Raw genomic sequence first — 21,329 nt, 5'->3', positions numbered from 1 at the left:
AGAGCACCTGTAGTCTCATAATGGCAGCGCACTCCAGCCTCACCCCACTTCAGGTCCAGCACAGAGAGGTTCCAGCAGTTTTCAGTGATCCTGGATGTTCAGGGAGCCACCAGAGGAGACAGTTATGAGATCACAGGGGAGTTGAAAGTTTGGCAGGGAGGTACTGGCCGATATGCAGCTGGCAAGGCAGGATGCAAATGGATGGGCAGGGCAGTATAACATCAGGATAGGGAAAATCCAGCCCAGTTCTTAAGGGCAAAAGTTAGACCCCACTCACTTAGCTGCCTCCAATGTGGCACAGGTGGTAACAAACAGAAGCCTATGGCTCCAAAGCAGCAGATCTCCTAGTGAAAGGCAAAACCAGCATCAGGAGCCCAGATATCAGCTGATAAAGTCAGGATTTTACATCTTGGCCCTACCCCCTAAAGTTACTATTTAATACCAGTATTTAGCTATATTATTGGAATCTGAAATTTTACTCAGGTTCACATTAATGTTTGTTAAATTTTCCTTGCAGCATTTACTGTACTGTAGTTATTTGAATATTATATTTGATTAATTATATTGAGCCTTACATGTACAGAACTATAGACTGTCTCTCTGTTATCATTGACATGTGCTCAATCGTAATTTACATTAAAAGAAGTAGAAATTAGTATAACTATACATAATATGACAGCGTAACTAATAAATCATATGACTTACCTGGTGCAGATGGTGATGGAGACAGTTGATTTTGTGCCTTCTGGACCCTTAGCTGTGTAAAAAGTGTTATATTTACATAAGAGATAATAATAAATATACTACAGGCCTGTTACATTCTCAATTCCTGCATAAAGTCACTGCACAAATCTTAGTAACCATCTGTTCTCTCCGCTCTCCCAATACATTGCTGTCCACTCACTTAATAGTACCAGGTCTGCCCCTCCACTACCCCTCCACTACCCCATCATGATGTAACTACTATCAGCCCCATCTATTCTTATATCACTCTCTGCTAATTCCCTTGAAATTTCAACTCTGTCCCATATATCTCAATTCATAGAGTACTATGGGCCTGATTCTGCAAGGATCGTAATTGTAAAGCTGCACGCAGGCTATAGATATAAGATGTACTGTATGCATTCAGGCTATATATATAATTATATATATATATATATATGATGTATGCACGCAGGCTATATATATATGATGTATGCACACAGGCTATAGATATATGTTGTATGCATGCAGGCTATAGATATATGATGTATGCACGCAGGCTATAGAGATATGTTGTATGCATGCAGGCTATAGATATATGATGTATGCACGCAGGCTATAGAGATATGATGTATGCACGTAGGCTATAGATAGATGATGTATGCACGCAGGCTATAGATAGATGATGTATGCACACAGGCTATAGATAGATGATGTATGCACGCAGGCTATAGAGATATAATGTATGCACGCAGGCTGTAGATATGATGTATGCACGCAGGCTATAGATATGATGTATGCATGCAGGCTATAGATATATGATGTATGCACGCAGGCTATAAATATATGTTGTATGCATGCAGGCTATAGATATATGATGTATGCACGCAGGCTATAGAAATATGATGTATGCACGTAGGCTATAGAGATATGATGTATGCACGCAGGCTATAGATATGATGTATGCACGCAGGCTATAGATATATGATGTATACACGCAGGCTATAGATATATGATGTATGCACGCAGGCTATAGATAGATGATGTATGCACGCAGGCTATAGATAGATGATGTATGTACGTAGGCAGCTTTGCAATTGCAATCCTTGCAGATATGGTAATGCAGCAAGAAGCATCACAACTCCTGTGCATTACTTATCCAAGCTGCGTTGTCCAACGCAGCACTGGATAATCTGCATACCATCGGCCGGCTACAGTGACCCATGGGGTCCTGCACTCGTGATGTCAGTGGGGCCGCCCCCAAACGGAGGCATTCACATGGGAATGCCTCCATCTGGGCAGCCACCCCCTCGGCCCGCCCACCAAAGGGGCCGTGCTGTCACTCAACATCGACAGCACACCCCCTTTGGTACGAGACCCGGAGCGACGGATTGCCCGTCGCTATCCGGGTCTCGCGCGGCATGCGCATGATGGAGCCGGCTCCGTCGTGCGCTTGCGCTCTGGGCCACCATCGACCTGGTTGCGAGTGATTTGCCTTCAATCTGGACATCGCATAATTGCCGGCACACACCTGAAAGATTTAATGAAAGATGGAACAACCACTGTTCCGTCCTTCATTAACATGTACAGGCTCACATGCGATATCGTGTGATTGACTGTGCAGCAAAGCCAATCGCATGCGACCGCGGGTATGCGCAAATTGGGCATACACACTGTACGATATGCCCGATTTCGTACTGTACAGAGAGAATAAGAACATAAAAAATACCTTGCCTTATTGGAAATTGTTCTAGCTATAAATAATGTCTTTGTAGCAATACAGAGTCTGACACAAGATGCTACTATAAAACACAAGTATAAGGGCACACATACTCACCTAAAGGTTCATCTTTAATTGTCACAGCTAGATTAAAGTTATTACATGCTGTCTCCTCTTCTGTCTTAAGAGCGTAATACACAGACACCACCTGGGAAGATAATAACATAATCGGTCAAAAACTTTTCATTAATGCCCAGTAATCAGTTTTTATCACCTATATGATGCTGTTTACACACAATTTTCCTACAACTGCCACACGGACTACACACAGCTGGTACCATGAATGTTCAGATGTGTCCTCGTACATCTAGCCTCAATATGACATGTGGTGCGAGAAGCCTGGCGCGAGTGAGCCACCATGTCCCATGCGCAAATGCTGACGCCGGGCATCTTTTTAGCATTTTATTATCCGAAAAAACACTTAGACGCAATGTGATGCAACTAGGATGCACCAGGAGACTGTGCTGATTAATTTTATATGCCAAACTGGTCTATCTGTGTGCGAATGAGTCTGTATATGAAGCACACTGTAAAAAAAAAGCATGCAGCCGCTGTAATATAGCACTTTGTATACAGATTCAGGCTCAGTGTTGCATATCAAATTGCTCAGCACAGTCTCCTAAGAAAGATGCTAGGTGCTAGCCGCGCTGCACGGAACCTGTGTTCCAAAAGGGTCTGTTTTAGTGAGACTGCAGCAAAGGTGTATGAGGACACATCTGTACCTCATTTAATTGGAAATAGCATATACTGTACCTCAGAGGGCCTGATTCTGAGTAGGATGCAGCTGCAGCCATCTTTGCATTTTGTTTCCGCAGTTGCAACTTTGTGATAATGCCATTACAATGCCTTTCCTGGTGTACAGCCTTGCGTCCATATGAGCAAGGACTGGGATGCCTATTCTGAGCATCTATAGAAATTGCATTACCATCTGGTGCGCCTTTAGGTGCACCACCGGTTGCATGATCAAAATTTGCACCAGTCCTATGCTAGGTGCAGACTCTTCATCTGAGTGCGGGCTCCTATATGAGCAGTTGAGCATCTCTGTAAGCAACCACCACCTCTGTACGTATCTCTTTAGCCACCCTGATACTTCCCAGTCACCTTCCAGGAACAACCCATACACTGCCAATACAGTTCTTAATGCTTGCAACATAATGTGCTCTGCAACTCTGTACAAACACCATCGGCATGCATGCACAGTGTGACTCGATGATGTGTCTGTCTCAGAATCAGGCCACGTACCACATTTTTTAAGTTGGGGCTATCCAAAAGGAGATCCTCCAGGCTTTTCTGTGGACTCCAAAGTGCCAGAGATCTTTCCACAGACTACACTGTATAGGTTTATTTTTATAATACTGTACTCTTGTGCCACAAGGACATGGTTAGAAACCATATATGAAGACATATAAAAATATGGCGCTCAATGCTTGTGGAAAATAAACACACCTAATGGGCTATGTTTGGCATCCCGGCGGTCAGGATGCAGACAATTACATGACTGGCGCCGGAATCCTGATGCCTGTTACAATGCAGTGCCAACATCCCGACGGCTGGGATACCGAAGGTAAGTACCGGGTTTGGGTAGAGGGTTAGAGTTAGGTTTAGGGGTTAAAGATGGGCACTAAGGGAAAGGGTTAGGGTTAGGCACTAGGCGGGAGGGTTAGGTTTATGGTGTGGGGAGAGGGAGGTGAGGGTCAGGCACCAGGAAGGGAGGCTTAGGGTAGGGAAAGGGGAAGGGTTAGCAAACCCACCAACAAGTGTCAATATGCTAACCCTGTCAGGATGCCGGCATTGGGATTCTGGGCCTGATTCAGACCCGGTCGATCTGACAGCGCTCGCTCTGGATCAGGGCCGGGTCTTTTTTTTTTTAGAACGGCCTCCTGGCCGCTCACATAGCTGTGGGTGACCACCCACAGCTACAGCGAGCGGCCATGATGATGGTCGCGATGGTCAAGACCATCGCGACCATCGGGCTTGCAAAGAGACCTTGTGGTAGGGTCTCGTGGCTGCAAGCCCCAGAGAGATTTTAGCTCTAACAGAGCCGGAATGTCTCCACTGACATCACTCGTGATGTCAGTGGGGCCGCCCCCAAACAACTGGCGTTCTCATGGGAACGCCTCCGTTTGGGCAGCCACCCCCCCCCCGGCCTGCCCACCAAAGGGGGCGAGCTGTCACTCAACATCGACAGCTTGCCCCCTTTGTTGTGAGACCCGGAGTGACGGAGTGCCCGTCGCTAGCCGGGTCTCGCGCATGCGCACGACGGAGCCGGCTCTGTCGTGCGCATGCACTGTGGGCCACCATCGACCCGGTTGCGAGCGCTCAGCGCTCGCAACCGGGTCTGAATCAGGCCCTCTGACCGCTGGCATCCCGTACCCAACCCACCTAATATACACCCAGTGTTTTATGTTGCTTTATGGGAAGGTGCACTGGACTGTGGCCCTGATTCAGAGCTGGATGCTCGCTCTGAATCAGGCCGTCTTTTTTTTTGGAGCGGCATCCTGGCCGCTCGCATAGCTGTGGTTGACCACCCATAGCTATTGCGAGCAGCCAGGATGATGGTTGCGATGGTCAAGACCATCGCGACCATTGGGCTTGCGACAAGATCCTTGTGGTAGGGTCTCGTGACCGCAAGCCCCAGAGAGCTTCTGGCTCTAATAGAGCCGGAAGCTCTCTCACTGACATCACTGGTGATGTCAGTGGGGCCGCCCACAAACGGCAGGCGTTCGCACATTTGTGAAGCCACCCCCACGCTACACCTCCAAAACAGTGCGTGCTGTCGATCAAAATCGACAGCCGTCCCCTTTTTGGTGCAAGACCCGGAGCGATGGAGCATCCATCACTAGCCGGGACTCGCGCATGCGCACGTCGGAGCCGGCTCCGGCGTGCGCATGCGCAGTGGCCTAACATCGAACCGCTCGCAAGCGCATAGCGCTCGCGAGCAGGTCTGAATCAGGCCCAGTGTGCTAAAATGGAGACATCTGCAGAAGATTTCTGAATTCAAATCAATGTCCTCTCATAGTACTGAGTAACAGTTCAGAAATAAATTGAAGTAACATAAAGGGGTCTATTTACTAAGCAGTGTTAGGAGACAGAGTGAAAAGTGATAAGGTACCAGCCAATCAGCTCCCAACTGTCATTTTTCAAACACAGCCTATGAGATGACAGCTGGGAGCTGATTGGCTGGCACCTTATCACAGACTTATCACTTTTCACTCTGTCTCCTAACACTGCTTAGTAACTAGACCCCTAGAACTGATATCTACGTTGATTACTGTATAACATGTAATTTCCAGTATCAGATCCCAATGGTAAAAAGACAATTAAAATGACAGATGACTTAAATAGAAGAGACGGGTGGTTGATATAAAGATGGGATCACGCCAGAGCTATTAATTAATATATTCACATTCACAATGTTAGTTAAAATTAGTGAAAAATAGGCAGTATAAATAATCTGTGGTATACAAAATGTAACCAACTATTGCTGCTGGGTATCGGCAGATAGAATGACAGTATAGAGACTTGGAGGAGTATGATCTTAAAAGAAACAGTAGGTGTTTGCCATGGAAGCCACTGGAGGCATGAGAGACTCTGGGGTCTACTTACTAAGCTGTGTTAGGAGATAAGGTACCAACCAATCTGCTCCCAACTGTCATTTTTCAAACACAGCCTGTGACATGGCAGTTAAGAGCCGATTGGCCGGTACCTTATCACTGTTCACTTTCTCTCCTAACACAGTTTTGTAAATAGACCCCTGTGTCAGTTAGGGAAGTTCATTGCATAGTGACTGATGAAAGATGAAGACTTCTGTCATATTTGTATGGCAAGTAGTTTGGCAGAATCTCTGGAAGAACAACCAGTGCGCAGAGAGAAAGTACTTGCCTGGCCAAGAGATCCGCTATGTCAAGTACTGTGAAATGAAATGGGGCAGCAATACAGACATGAACAGATTTTTTATATGTTCATATTTCTGTTCAAGAAAATAAGAGGAAACACAACATAGAACAGTACTATTGTGAGGATAGTTGATCTACAGTGCTGAGTGTATGACAATAGTCTTACAAACTTATTGCTCTTGTTGGTGCACTTAATGTGCCCAACACATCTGTAAAAGTGCACCAACATTAGCCATAAGTTTATAAGACTATTGTAAAAAACCTGACTTAATTTAAAGTATAAATTAATAATTATTTATTACAGTGTGTTAGAGGTGGGTGTGAAAGGGAGGGGAGCAGGGTGATGGCTACTAAGGTTTTGGTGAAACTATTTACTTGCATAAAAAAAACTTGAAGCACATAATTACAGGGGTTGGTGTTCCGGCTTCAGGATTAAGATAGGCATCGGCATTTCGACACCTATCTTAAATCCCTTGTCGGGCAGAAATTGTCAGGAGTTAGACCGGCGGCATTGCGTCCGCCAGTCTGTTAACTACATCCGTTTGTCCATATGAAATATAGTTAGAGACACCCGATAAAACTAAGACACTCCAAGAACAGCAGTGTACCATATCTTTCTATAAATTTTGTGTCTCAGTCACATTTCAGACTCAGGGGTCTATTTACTAAGCAGTGTTAGGAGAAGTGAAAAGTGATAAGGTGCCAGCCAATCAGCTCCCAACTGCCATCTCACAGGCTGTGTTTGAAAAATGACATTTGGGAGATGATTGGCTGGCACCTTATCACTTTTCACTGTTCACTTTTCCTAACACTGCTTAGTAAATAGACCCCTCAGTGTAAAGCCGCTTACAGTGTACTAAAGAATTGTAGACGAAGTACAATGGAAAAGCTATCTACGACTTCTTACACAGATTCACAGTTAGTTGCAACACAGATGTAGAAATGTTGAACATGAAATATATCAGTGAAAGCTAGAAATGTAATATGTGCTTCAAGTTTTTTTTTATGTAAGTAAAATGGAGAGCTTTTTGGCATGACTGAAGCAACAGTAATAAAGGACACATCTGTAATACACAAAATAGATGCCTTATAGAATACAAGTATTTAAATTGATCTGGCCAATCTCTGGCTAATTTTGCAGTTGTAGGACACTAATAGCACAGTCAAGAGATAACTGCACAGACTAATAGAGCTCATCTGTGTTTTACTTCCAACCACGTTTATCAACATGTCAGATAATGATCTAATATCCCATAACTGGATAAGTGTAAATTATTTAGATTTATTATAATTACCTTACTTCGAGGCAGAAATCACTGTGTTTGTCACCAGAATAACACTGTTTAAAAAAATGTTGCCCATGATCCATTATATCAGCAGTATGTAATGCAAAAAACCATAAAAAAGTAAATATGTTGGTTTTAATTTATATACTACACTTACCCTCAAAGTGCCTTGTCCTTTGCCTTTGGCGGTGGCCTCAAATTCTCCATTTATAGCCGTCTGTAACGTGACACATTTCTTTAGTTGAAATATTTAAAAACATCTTTAGCAAGCACCCAGTGTAACATTATATTCTGAGTATATTGTAGACATTTCCCAACATTCCAATTTCTGCATCACGAGGATAAGTACAACGTTTATCATTCCCCATATCATCACGTAAGTTCTCACCTGGTCGGAGCGTGCCAGCAAGGCATTATTAAGATTAATGCGATGAGTTGTACTTGATGATCTGCCGGGGAGCTGGAAAGAGACGTCCATATCCAAATCCTTTGTAGGTGGGACATCTATCTGATACTGAGCAAGAGCTTGGAACACCATGATTGTAGCCTAGAACACAGATGAAGGACAATGTATAGGTTCAGCTATATGAAAAAACAACATCAACAAGAGCAAGGATAGCAGTCATTCTAATGGGTTTAGAGCAAAAAAATACTAATATGCTCTGCAATCAAAGTTGACTTTGCATCCAAACATCAATGTTGTTGTTAATTATTATTCTTTACTGTCAACTTATTACATACAGTACTGTAGCATTGTAGTAAGATTTTGTATTTTATTAAGATCTGGCCAACATGATATCCTTGTCCCACAGGCATATATACACAGAGGAGCTCATTCAGAGTCGGTCGTGAGCGCTGAGCGCTCACAACCGACTCGATGTTGCCCCACAGCGCATGCACACGACGGAGCCGGTTCCGTCGTGCGCATGCGCGAGACCCAGCCAACGAGGGGCGCTACGTCGTTAGGGGTCTCATAGCAGACGGGGCGAGCTGTCGATGTTGAGTGACGGGCCGGGGGCGTGCCCGGCCAAACGGAGGCATTGCAGTTGGAATGCTTGCCGTTTGGGGGCGGCCCCACTGACATCATTGCTGATGTCAGTGGGGAATTTCCTGCTCAAACAGAGGAGGAAGCTCCCTGGGGCTTACGAGTGCCCAGACCCTACCCTAGGGTCTGATCGTAAGCCCCGATGGTCGCAATGGTCTTGACCATCGCGACCATCACCCATGACGGTCGTTAGAGCTGTGGGTGTTAACCCACAGCTTAACGATCGACAAGGAGGCGGCCATTCAGGATGCAAGCGGCCGCCCTGATTCAGAGCGACCGCTTGCATCTAACGACCGCCTCTGAATGAGGCCCAGAGTGTGGGATAAGGCCAGTACTAATTACTAGGACATGCACATTTTAACACTTCACAAAGTATTAACAAGCAGCCCCTCTCCCTTGTTTGACTGCACCCCCTCAAACACCTGGGCTGCCATATGTCTCCCTCATCCTAATTGGGATGTGCATAATCAATTCTTTCATTCTCTCTCGTGGTCTCGGCAGCCCTGCACATACACATACTCTGGCATGAATCAAACCCATGATCCTAGTGCTGGGAGGTAGCAAAACTACTGACTGTGAGAGAAATACATGGGACTTTAGTTCAAGTACAGAACCTTCTGTGCTACTAAATACTCATAGGCCCCTATTTACCACAATACGTATTTCAAATGCGGTTGTAGTGTGATATTGTGGCCTAAATTTGTATTGCAAATTTAGGAAATGTCACAGGAATATGTCAAAAATCACTTGCAGGGACAGAGTTAAAGCTCTGTCCCTGTGAATTCCCTCCACACACTACTCACTGTATTGTTTGCAAAAAATACAGTCAGAATGTGTCTGTGCATGAGCTGCCGGCACAATCACCTCCGCGATCGCCCCCCCGTGATTGCCCCTTCAAACACGACCTCCCCTGCACCCCCCTCCTGCAATCTCTCTGTTCTGCTACACTTACAGTACATCGATAAACGGTGCTCCAGGGAGGTCCTCTCTCTGGGGCTCCGGTCAGCTGATCTCTGGGCTCCTGCACTGTGACCCAGGTTAGCTGAATTGGAGGGATTGGAGTAGCCCTTCATGAAAACTGCTCCAATTGCCCTTTAATACATCAACTGTATGTGATACCAAATTAATGTGAAAAGGGTGTGAAAACGGGATGCAGTCGGGATACCGATGGTCTAAATGCCGACCATCGGCATCTCAACTGTTTAATCCCGGAAAGTGTCTAATGACCGCCGTCGGGATTTCATTAGACCTATGCTGGGAGCCCAACACCCGGTTTACCGATCGAAGGTAAGCCAGGCGCCGGGCGCGGACAGCCGCGCAGGGGGGGGTTAGGTTTAGGGTTCCCGGGGGGGACTTAGGCAACCCTCCAGGAGGTTAGGTTTATGCTAGGGGAAGGGAGGGTTAAGGTTAGGCACCCCCGGGGGCAGGTTAGGGATAGGCACCCCCTCGGGGAAGGGAGGGTTAGGTTTAGGCACTTAGAGGGGGATTAGGGTTAGGCACTTGGAGGGAGGTTAGGCACCCTTAAGGGAGGGTTAGGGGGTAAAATTAGGTTAGCAAATACTTACCTTGGACGATCTGGATTTTCACACCTGCCGGGCTGACGCTGTTGGGATTGCGGCCCGCTATAAATCATATGTAATCCGTGAAAACACCCTTTTCACATTTTGTTTAGTAAACATACTATTCAATACAAATATAAAATAATTAAGAAAGACAACTAGACTTTCAAAACACTAATATATTTCTATTCATATATTTATATATAATTATCGTAACAATTGATGAATAATGTGTTTTTTTGCTACATTGAAATATAGACTTTCAAAAACATCAGCTGGTAACTATTGGTGTCACTGTATAAGAGTGGTGAGATTAATAGATACATTTCCAATATACTTTTCAATCCATACATCCTTGGCACTAGATAACTAACGTGTGTGTGTGTGTGTGTGTGCTGGGGGGGGTTGTGTGTTGCTTAGTCAGGGGGAAGACTTATGAGTTAAAGGAACACTTGGTTGCTTGCGCTCTGTTGCCTATCTAGGTGTTATGGTCACTAATGTAACAATGTATATTATCCATGTCCTTGTCCTATATTGTATTGTACTGTAAGTCGCTTGCAAAATTATTTATGTATTGTGTAAGGTGCTGCGGAACACTTGTTGCCCATATAAATAAAGGATAATAATAATAATAATAATAATAATAATAATAATAATAAAAGGAAGGTTATGTAGATTGCCCATTTTACAACAGTAACATGCTTACAGATAGATAACTAGTTATCCCAAGATTACAATATAAGTTCATCATAGAATACTGTTTATTCCAACAAAATCTTTGCTAACTTCTATGATTTGTCAATTAGACACTTAGGATCATCATAATGTGAGCTATTTTGGGATAAACAAAGACCAAGTTGCTCATTGGATCACTTGATGATAATGTGCACCTAACTTATACCCATTTTCCACCAAAAACCCGGGTCTGACCTGGGTTTTCGAACATGGGGCCTGATTCAGAGCCGCTCGCAAAAAGCGAGCGCTCGCTCTGAAACAGGGCGGCCGCATGTTTTTTTAAATCCGGCCTCCTGGCCACTCGCATAGCTGTGTGTGACAACCCACAGCTTTTGCGAGCGGCCAGGTGATGGTTGTGATGGTCGCGACCATCGGGCTTGCGACGAGACCCTTGTGGTAGGGTCTCGTTCCCGCAAGCCCCAGTGAGCTTCTGGCTCTAATAGAGCCGGAAGCTCACCACTGAAATCACTCGTGATCTCAGTGGGGCCGCCCCCAAATGGCAGGCGTTCCTTCGGGCATTCCTCCGTTTGGCAACCCACCCACCCCCGACCCGCCTACCAAATGGGAGCGCCGGAGCGAGTGATACACGGCCATTGACCCGCTTGCGAGCGCATAGCGCTTGCAAGCGGGTCTGAATCAGGCCCATGGTTCCAACCCAGGTAAGACTGAGATCAGACCCTGTTCACACTGCACCTTTAATCCGGGTTATTCCTGGGTCAGCCCCATTCTCACTGAACCAAGGTCTGCCCATTTTAGGCATGACCTGGGTCGGATAACCCGGGTCGCACCATTTACATTGCACCATTACCCAGGTCCATTCCGGGTCAAACCCTGGTAGCTAACAGGGTTGAATTCCCAGGTCACTTGACTTTGCTTATTTTTCAGGGACCCTTTTCCGCTGAGTCGCTACCCGGAAATTTATACTATTTGTCTATGTGAGAGGAATGTAGGAGATACATACTTGTGTTGATCCCCAAACTTCTCCACGGAATTGCTGCTCTGTTATCCATTGTACTGCTGCTCCACACTGCTCAAACTTCTTTAGCCTGAGAAGTGCGAGGATCGCATAGGATGTCGCCTCCAGGGATAAGTGGTGGGAGCCCGGCTCTACCCAGTGACTGTTACCTGGAAAGAGATTTCAGGGCAAATACATATATACACCATCAGTACATAAATAATTTTCAAAATGCTTGAATATAGTGTTTGTGAGCTGTTCATTATACAGCAGATATGTAATCTATGTAATAATTTGATATGGTCTGTCCCGTCTCCCACATGCATGTATGCACAGGCCTGCTTGTACGATAAGATGAATGCAAAATAAAGTGTGTGTTTGTTTTTATCAAAATCCGAATTACTCAAAAACACTAGCGTTCACACCACACATACATCGGGTGCAGGCTGCCCCACAATAGCAGTGATTTTTGGCTTGACAGTGTTAGTAGTATATACTGAGGTTCCATTACACTATTTATACACCATATAATAATGTAATAAAGCATACCTCCCAACTGTCCTGCTTCCAGCGGGACAGTCCCGTTTTCTCTGCGACTGTCCCGCTGTCCCGCCCACGGGCTGCAGTGTCCCGCGGTGGGGGGGAAGTTGGGGAGAGCACACCCGCTGCTCTGCCTAGCAGAGCAGCGGGTGTGCAGAAGGTAAACAGATGCTGTGCGCATCGCATGGCATCTGTTCACTAGCGTAAGGAGAGCCTGGGGGGCTGCCCAGCATCTCGGAGAGTGCTGGGCACGCCCCTATAGTGACAAAAACGGGGGGAAGTCACGAGGCTCCGCCCCGTTTTCAGTTGACCCCATCCCTTTTTGGAAGCTACGCCCCCCCCTTTTCGGGCGCCCTGTCCCTCCTTCCTGTTTTGAAAAGTTGGGAGGTATGATAAAGTGTCATATCAACAAGTGCAAACTTTGAGCTTAATGAATGCAAAAAACTGCATTTTACAAAATATACAGTAATTAAATACCAATTAAACACCAATAACTAATATACCTGTTGTCAAAAGGGAAAATCAGGTGTCAGTACTATCAGCTGGAGTGGCCATCAGATAGATCAGGGACTGGCAATGTGTTGAAATCCATCTGCTGTGGAACTACACGTCTCAGCATGCACTACCACCGTTTTGCTGTTAGATCATGTTGAAACTGCAGCAGAGCATGCTGGAATTTGCAGAAGGAGTTCCCACCTTTAAGCTAGATAGCGCTGCTGATAACCATCATCAGTGGCAGATTTTATCTACAGTAAATGTCCACCACCTGCAGGGACTTCCTGGCAGTGGCAGTAGCTTTCCATTGGATGTGGTCCCTGCTAATCACAGCTGGACAGGAAGTCCTAGGGGGTGTTTTTCTTCTCCAGTCAGGACTGCACTAAGCAGAGAGAGAGAGCTTCTATATAGGGATGTGTGCCGACTCCCGTGTTTTGGTTTTGTTTTCGGTTTTGGATCTGTATCTCCTTCGTGTTTTGGATCTAGATCTGGTTTTGCAAAACCACCCTTGCGTGTTTTGGTTTTGGATCTGGATCTTTTTTCCAAAAATGATAAAAACAGGTAAAACCACATAATTTGGGCCTGTTTTTGTTCCTACAGTATTATTAACCGTAACAACATTTATTCCCAGTCATTTGCAGTCAATTTTGAATACCTTACAGCTCACAATATTGCATTTTTCATCTAGGTTAGGCCTAGGGCCAAAATGTTGCATCCCGCTAGCTGGCTGACTAAACTAAGTGACAGCAGTGGGCGGCACTAACATGTGGCCATTTTAAAAAAATGAAAGGGGCACTAGGTTGCTGCTGTCTGATAATAAGTGCGGCTAACGCACATGCACACACAGAAAAAAATACACTTTTTATTATTATTTATGTATTTATTTATTTTTTGTCCACAACTTGGGGCCCGGAGCACCTCTATCTGAGGCAGCAGCGACTGATGACACAGGCAGCACTAGGTTGCTGTCTGATAATAAGTGCAGCTAACGCACATGCAATCACAGAAAAAAAAATACACTTTTTATTATAAATATATTTTTTGTCCAGATCTTGGGGCCCAGAGCACCCCTGACCAAGACAGCAGCGATTGACTTCACAGGCAGCACACTACCAGCCCAGATGGACACAGCAGACACCACCAGCCCAGATGGACACAGCAGACAGCACCGGCCCAGATGGACACAGCAGACAGCACCGGCCCAGATGGACACAGTAGCCAGCACCAGCCCAGATGGACACAGCAGACACCACCAGCCCAGCCCAGATGGACACAGCAGACAGCACCGGCCCAGATGGACACAGCAGACAGCACCGGCCCAGATGGACAAAGTAGCCAGCACCAGCCCAGATGGACACAGCAGACAGTACCAGCCCTTATGGACATGGCAGATAGCACCAGCCCAGATGGACACAGCAGACAGCGCCAGCCTAGATGGACACAGCAGACAGCAGCAGCCCAGACGGACACAACAGACAGCACCAGCCCAGATGGACACAGCAGACAGCACCAGCCCATATGGACACAGCAGACAGTACCAGCCCAGATGGACACAGCAGACAGCACTAGCCCAGATGGACACAGCAGACAGCAGCAGCCCTACACTACCCACCCTCCCTGTTCACTCTCCACAGCCGGAGTGAAATGGTGCCGCCGCGGGGAATCCTTATATAGCAGAGACGAAAGCTTGGGAGCCACGAGATTTTGTCTATGAGGTTTTGCCTTGGTTTGAGATCCGGAGCTGGCGGGGGAATCGAACGCATGTTCGGTTCTCGGCCCGGATCTGTAAATTCAGGTGGGTTTGGATCTCTGAGATCCGAACTCGCTTATCTCTACTTCTATAGGGAAGCCACTCCCCTGCTATAATGGCAGCCTTACCTGGCTTCCAGTGGCTGCAGCTGATGCCTTAGGGTTCTATTCATGTAGCAGTGAAAAGCCTTTTTTAAAGTGATAAAAGGGCTTTTTACTGCTTCTCCTTATTCATAGAAGGGATTGTCGTGGAGAGTCTCAGATTTCCCCAGCGGTGCCCCTGCTAAGTATACACATTGCAGTAGTATGGGGAGAGCGATCCATAGAAGCACAGAAAACTCAGCTTTCCATTTCACTTCTAAAAATTTTTTCTCCAATATTAAGATGGCGTAATGTGCCCTGCCTTCTCCCTGCTCTCCCCACCCCTTCACCAGCAGCAGCCAATCAGAGAAGGGCATATGCATCTGCAAGGTCACCTCCTCATGACTACCTGCTGCTGCCCCAGTCCCCCCTCACTCTGCACTACCCCTTACTGCCTGCTGTCACAGTGCCCCTTCCCATCGCAAAGGTGACGCAGCATATGCATATGCCGAGTCCTTTACTGTCCTTTACTGCCCGCCAATGCCCCTGCCTGTCCTTACCTGACCCAACGCCCCCCCTTGTCCTTACCTGACCCAATGCCCCCCCCTCCGTCCTGACCTCTTTACCCCCTCCTCCCTCCCTCGCACAGCCCCACAAACAGCACTGAAGATAGAAGACAGTGGCCAACACATGCGCAAAAGAGGAGAGCCTTACCTAATGAAGAGGACTGCAGGAGAAGACGGCATCGCTGGAGCCCTGGATACCGGTGCGCATCGCAGGACAGGTAAGTATACATGAATTGCTACTTAGACAAGCTATATATCGCATCAATATGATGCAATATATAGTGATAAGTAACAATTCAATAACGCAAGTTCTACATGAATAGACCCCTCAGATGCATGTCAATTTTTGCATAAGTGTGGGATTGTGATCCCTTGAATGCATACTAGCATATCCCCTGGAGGTAACAGGTAGGAGCCGCTGGTTATCATGATCATTAAATATTGTTCTAGCAGCTCTCCAGCACCTGGGAGAGATAAGTTTCAATAAAAGAGTATTATTGGATGTGTCCACTTTTAAGTATGTCACAAGTAGATGAACATGAAACTCTTACTGTAGGCACCCTATGCTTGCCCGTCTCTGCCAACTCCCATTCCTTCTCTTGGGGGCCTATTCTTCCTCACTTAATATCTACAAAAGCAGGTAAAAATGAACATTTTCACCTGCAATTGTAAAAATTAAGTTTTCGGGCCATTCATCAAGAAGGTAAAGCAGGAGGTATCACAGATATCTCTTGCTTACCTTCCACTCACAGATTTTCCCGCTGTCCCCATACACTAGTATGTGGACAGAATTCATCAAGCTCCGAAAATCCAATATATTTGGAGCTTAAGTGCGGGAGCATTCTCCACCTTCCTATGGGAAGGAGTCCCGGGTTGGGGATCCTCCACCTCCGTCCAATTCCTTCCGCCGGACGTCGGGGCTCTTGTGCGCATGCGTGACCTGTAGGGGTACTGCTCCGAGAGGAACAGTGAAACAGTTCAGGGAGACAGCTGATTGTCGGATCAGCTGTCTCCGTGCCGAATGATGAATTGCTCTGGTGCTTGCATCGAGTTATAATGTTAATTATCAGGTTCCGAACAGAATAGACCCTTAGGACATAAAGGACACAAGCTAATTAACTGTAAAAGTCTATATGTGCACATAAAGTATGTGTACAAATTTTGTGCATGCACAAATGCTTTTCTTAAGGAAAACAAATCAACAAATGTCCACCCCTAAATGAGGCAAAAGCAGAAGCTTAGGTAATTGACCTCTAAAGAAATTGGAAGGATGTGACCTTTATGTTTATAATTTAGTAAAGCTGGGTACACACTGGAGCGATGTCGGGACGATTTTCCATTACATAACGGCAAATTGCCTACACCGCTCAGTGTGTGCTCTGCATTAGAGCGCCTGCGGTCACTAGTGATGTCATCAGATTTGACGTGCTGCGCATGAAACCTGACAGTATTGCATGTGACCTAATGTATATTAATGCAGGACGGAGCGATACATAGTTCAGTCCTTTCTAGTGTTTACGTCCAATGATTTCAAGGGAAATCATTGGGAAAGTCGATTATTATTACATTTTCTCTATAGGGCACCACAAGTGGTCCGCAGCGCCGTACATACAACAAAGAGTACACAGAACATTACATTACAATACAGTAACCACAATATAAACAGAGCACAAGTAACAATTAGCAACACAATTCTCCATACACAATACAGCTGGGAAGGTGAAGGCTGTCATATAAGTGCTAGAGAAGAAGGCTGTGAGAAAGTGGGGAGGAGGACCTTGCACCTAGGAGCTTACAATCTAGGGATTGTCAGTCATTCCAGTGTGTACCCAGATTTAGACTTAAAAGTATACTTTTATTTTTATTTTTGAAACATTAACTGTAACCTAGTGTACAAAATAATAGGTGAAGGAAGATGTATAACAATGGAAAGAAGAGTCCATGTAATATGTCCTATGTGTTATGTCCTGCAGGTGCCATTACTATACTTGTAGATGCAGACATCAGTTTCCCTGTGTCCTATGTGTTATGTCCTGCAGGTGCCATTACTATACCTGTAGATGCAGACATCAGTCTCCCTGTGTCCTATGTGGTTATGTCCTGCAGGTGCCATTACTATACCTGTAGATGCAGACATCAGTCTCCCTGTGTCCTATGTGTTATGTCCTGCAGGTGCCATTACTATACCTGTAGATGCAGACATCAGTCTCCCTGTGTCCTATGTGTTATGTCCTGCAGGTGCCATTACTATACCTGTAGATGCAGACATCAGTTTCCCTGTGTCCTATGTGTTATGTCCTGCAGGTGCCATTACTATACCTGTAGATGCAGACATCGGTCTCCCTGTGTCCTATGTGTTATTTCCTGCAGGTGCCATTACTATACCTGTAGATGCAGACATCAGTCTCCCTGTGTCCTGCAGGTGCCATTACTATACCTGTAGATGCAGACATCAGTCTCCCTGTGTCCTATGTGTTATGTCCTGCAGGTGCCATTACTATACCTGTAGATGCAGACATCGGTTTCCCTGTGTCCTATGTGTTATGTCCTGCAGGTGCCATTACTATACCTGTAGATGCAGACATCGGTCTCCCTGTGTCCTATGTGTTATGTCCTGCAGGTGCCATTACTATACCTGTAGATGCAGACATCGGTCTCCCTGTGTCCTATGTGTTATGTCCTGCAGGTGCCATTACTGTACCTGTAGATGCAGACATCGGTCTCCCTGTGTCCTATGTGTTATGTCCTGCAGGTGCCATTACTGTACCTGTAGATGGAGACATCGGTCTCCCTGTGTCCTATGTGTTATGTCCTGCAGGTGCCATTACTGTACCTGTAGATGGAGACATCGGTCTCCCTGTGTCCTATGTGTTATGTCCTGCAGGTGCCATTACTGTACCTGTAGATGGAGACATCGGTCTCCCTGTGTCCTATGTGTTATGTCCTGCAGGTGCCATTACTGTACCTGTACATGCAGACATCGGTCTCCCTGTGTCCTATTTGCTATGTCCTGCAGGTGCCATTACTGTACCTGTAAATGCAGACATCGGTCTGCTTGTGTCCTATGTGTTATGTCCTGCAGGTGCCATTACTGTACCTGTAGATGCAGACATCGGTCTCCCTGTGTCCTATGTGTTATGTCCTGCAGGTGCCATTACTGTACCTGTAGATGCAGACATCGGTCTCCCTGTGTCCTATGTGTTATGTCCTGCAGGTGCCATTACTGTACCTGTAGATGCAGACATCGGTCTCCCAGTGTCCTATGTGTTATGTCCTGCAGGTGCCATTACAGTACCTGTAGAAGCAGACATCGGTCTCCCTGTGTCCTATGTGTTATGTCCTGCTGGTGCCATTACAGTACCTGTAGATGCAGACATCGGTCTCCCTGTGTCCTATGTGTTATGTCCTGCAGGTGCCATTACTATACCTGTAGATGCAGACATCGGTCTCCCTGTGTCCTATGTGTTATGTCCTGCAGGTGCCATTACTATACCTGTAGATGCAGACATCGGTCTCCCTGTGTCCTATGTGTTATGTCCTGCAGGTGCCATTACTATACCTGTAGATGCAGACATCGGTCTCCCTGTGTCCTATGTGTTATGTCCTGCAGGTGCCATTACTATACCTGTAGATGCAGACATCGGTCTCCCTGTGTCCTATGTGTTATGTCCTGCAGGTGCCATTACTATACCTGTAGATGCAGACGTCGGTCTCCCTGTGTCCTATGCGTTATGTCCTGCAGGTGCCATTACTATACCTGTAGATGCAGACGTCGGTCTCCCTGTGTCCTATGCGTTATGTCCTGCAGGTGCCATTACTATACCTGTAGATGCAGACGTCGGTCTCCCTGTGTCCTATGCGTTATGTCCTGCAGGTGCCATTACTATACCTGTACATGCAGACATCGGTCTCCCTGTGTCCTATTTGCTATGTCCTGCAGGTGCCATTACTGTACCTGTAAATGCAGACATCGGTCTCCCTGTGTCCTATGTGTTATGTCCTGCAGGTGCCATTACTGTACCTGTAGATGCAGACATCGGTCTCCCTGTGTCCTATGTATTATGTCCTGCAGGTGCCATTACTGTACCTGTAGATGCAGACATCGGTCTCCCTGTGTCCTATGTGTTATGTCCTGCAGGTGCCATTACTGTACCTGTAGATGCAGACATCGGTCTCCCAGTGTCCTATGTGTTATGTCCTGCAGGTGCCATTACTGTACCTGTAGATGCAGACATCGGTCTCCCAGTGTCCTATGTGTTATGTCCTGCAGGTGCCATTACAGTACCTGTAGAAGCAGACATCGGTCTCCCTGTGTCCTATGTGTTATGTCCTGCAGGTGCCATTACTATACCTGTAGATGCAGACGTCGGTCTCCCTGTGTCCTATGTGTTATGTCCTGCAGGTGCCATTACTATACCTGTAGATGCAGACGTCGGTCTCCCTGTGTCCTATGTGTTATGTCCTGCAGGTGCCATTACTATACCTGTAGATGCAGACGTCGGTCTCCCTGTGTCCTATGTGTTATGTCCTGCAGGTGCCATTACTATACCTGTAGATGCAGACGTCGGTCTCCCTGTGTCCTATGTGTTATGTCCTGCAGGTGCCATTACTATACCTGTAGATGCAGACGTCGGTCTCCCTGTGTCCTATGTGTTATGTCCTGCAGGTGCCATTACTATACCTGTAGATGCAGACGTCGGTCTCCCTGTGTCCTATGCGTTATGTCCTGCAGGTGCCATTACTATACCTGTAGATGCAGACGTCGGTCTCCCTGTGTCCTATGCGTTATGTCCTGCAGGTGCCATTACTATACCTGTAGATGCAGACGTCGGTCTCCCTGTGTCCTATGCGTTATGTCCTGCAGGTGCCATTACTATACCTGTAGATGCAGACGTCGGTCTCCCTCTGTCCTATGCGTTATGTCCTGCAGGTGCCATTACTATACCTGTAGATGCAGACGTCGGTCTCTCTGTGTCCTATGCGTTATGTCCTGCAGGTGCCATTACTATACCTGTAGATGCAGACGTCAGTCTCCCTGTGTCCTATGCGTTATGTCCTGCAGGTGCCATTACTATACCTGTAGATGCAGACGTCAGTCTCCCTGTGTCCTATGCGTTATGTCCTGCAGGTGCCATTACTATACCTGTAGATGCAGACGTCAGTCTCCCTGTGTCCTATGCGTTATGTCCTGCAGGTGCCATTACTATACCTGTAGATGCAGACGTCAGTCTTCCTGTGTCCTATGCGTTATGTCCTGCAGGTGCCATTACTATACCTGTAGATGCAGACGTCAGTCTCCCTGTGTCCTATGCGTTATGTCCTGCAGGTGCCATTACTATACCTGTAGATGCAGACGTCAGTCTCCCTGTGTCCTATGCGTTATGTCCTGCAGGTGCCATTACTATACCTGTAGATGCAGACGTCAGTCTCCCTGTGTCCTATGCGTTATGTCCTGCAGGTGCCTTTACTATACCTGTAGATGCAGACATCAGTCTCCCTGTGTCCTATGTCCTGCAGGTGCCATTACTATACCTGTAGATGCAGACATCAGTCTCCCTGTTTCCTATGTGTTATGTCCTGCAGGTGCCATTACTATACCTGTAGATGCAGACATCAGTCTCCCTGTGTCCTATGTGTTATGTCCTGCAGGTGCCATTACTATACCTGTAGATGCAGACATCAGTCTCCCTGTGTCCTATGTCCTATGTCCTGCAGGTGCCATTACTATACCTGTAGATGCAGACATCAGTCTCCCTGTGTCCTATGTGTTATGTCCTGCAGGTGCCTTTACTATACCTGTAGATGCAGACATCAGTCTCCCTGTGTCCTATGTCCTGCAGGTGCCATTACTATACCTGTAGTTGCAGACATCAGTCTCCCTGTGTCCTATATATTATGTCCTGCAGGTGCCATTACTATACCTGTAGATGCAGTCATCAG

At 46.4% G+C, this 21,329-nt stretch overlaps 1 protein-coding gene across 1 annotated transcript in view; it reads right to left on the bottom strand.

The window, feature by feature from the left end:
• Window positions 1–21,329, bottom strand: part of LOC148443003 (complement C3-like) — a gene marked incomplete at its 5' end in the record, with an annotated part of 121,860 nt that overhangs the window by 19,200 nt on the left and 81,331 nt on the right. Inside the window, 5 exons of the mRNA XM_088463398.1 lie at window positions 706–757; window positions 2,540–2,630; window positions 7,822–7,881; window positions 8,053–8,211; window positions 11,965–12,128. Coding sequence (XP_088319524.1) covers window positions 706–757; window positions 2,540–2,630; window positions 7,822–7,881; window positions 8,053–8,211; window positions 11,965–12,128 — 526 coding nt within the window. The remainder of the gene's footprint in view (window positions 1–705; window positions 758–2,539; window positions 2,631–7,821; window positions 7,882–8,052; window positions 8,212–11,964; window positions 12,129–21,329) is intronic.

The sequence above is a fragment of the Taudactylus pleione genome, unplaced genomic scaffold (assembly GCF_031769625.1).
Source record: "Taudactylus pleione unplaced genomic scaffold, aTauple2 ptg001357l, whole genome shotgun sequence".
Classification (NCBI taxonomy): domain Eukaryota; kingdom Metazoa; phylum Chordata; class Amphibia; order Anura; family Myobatrachidae; genus Taudactylus; species Taudactylus pleione.
This window is presented reverse-complemented; position numbering and strand designations above follow the sequence as displayed.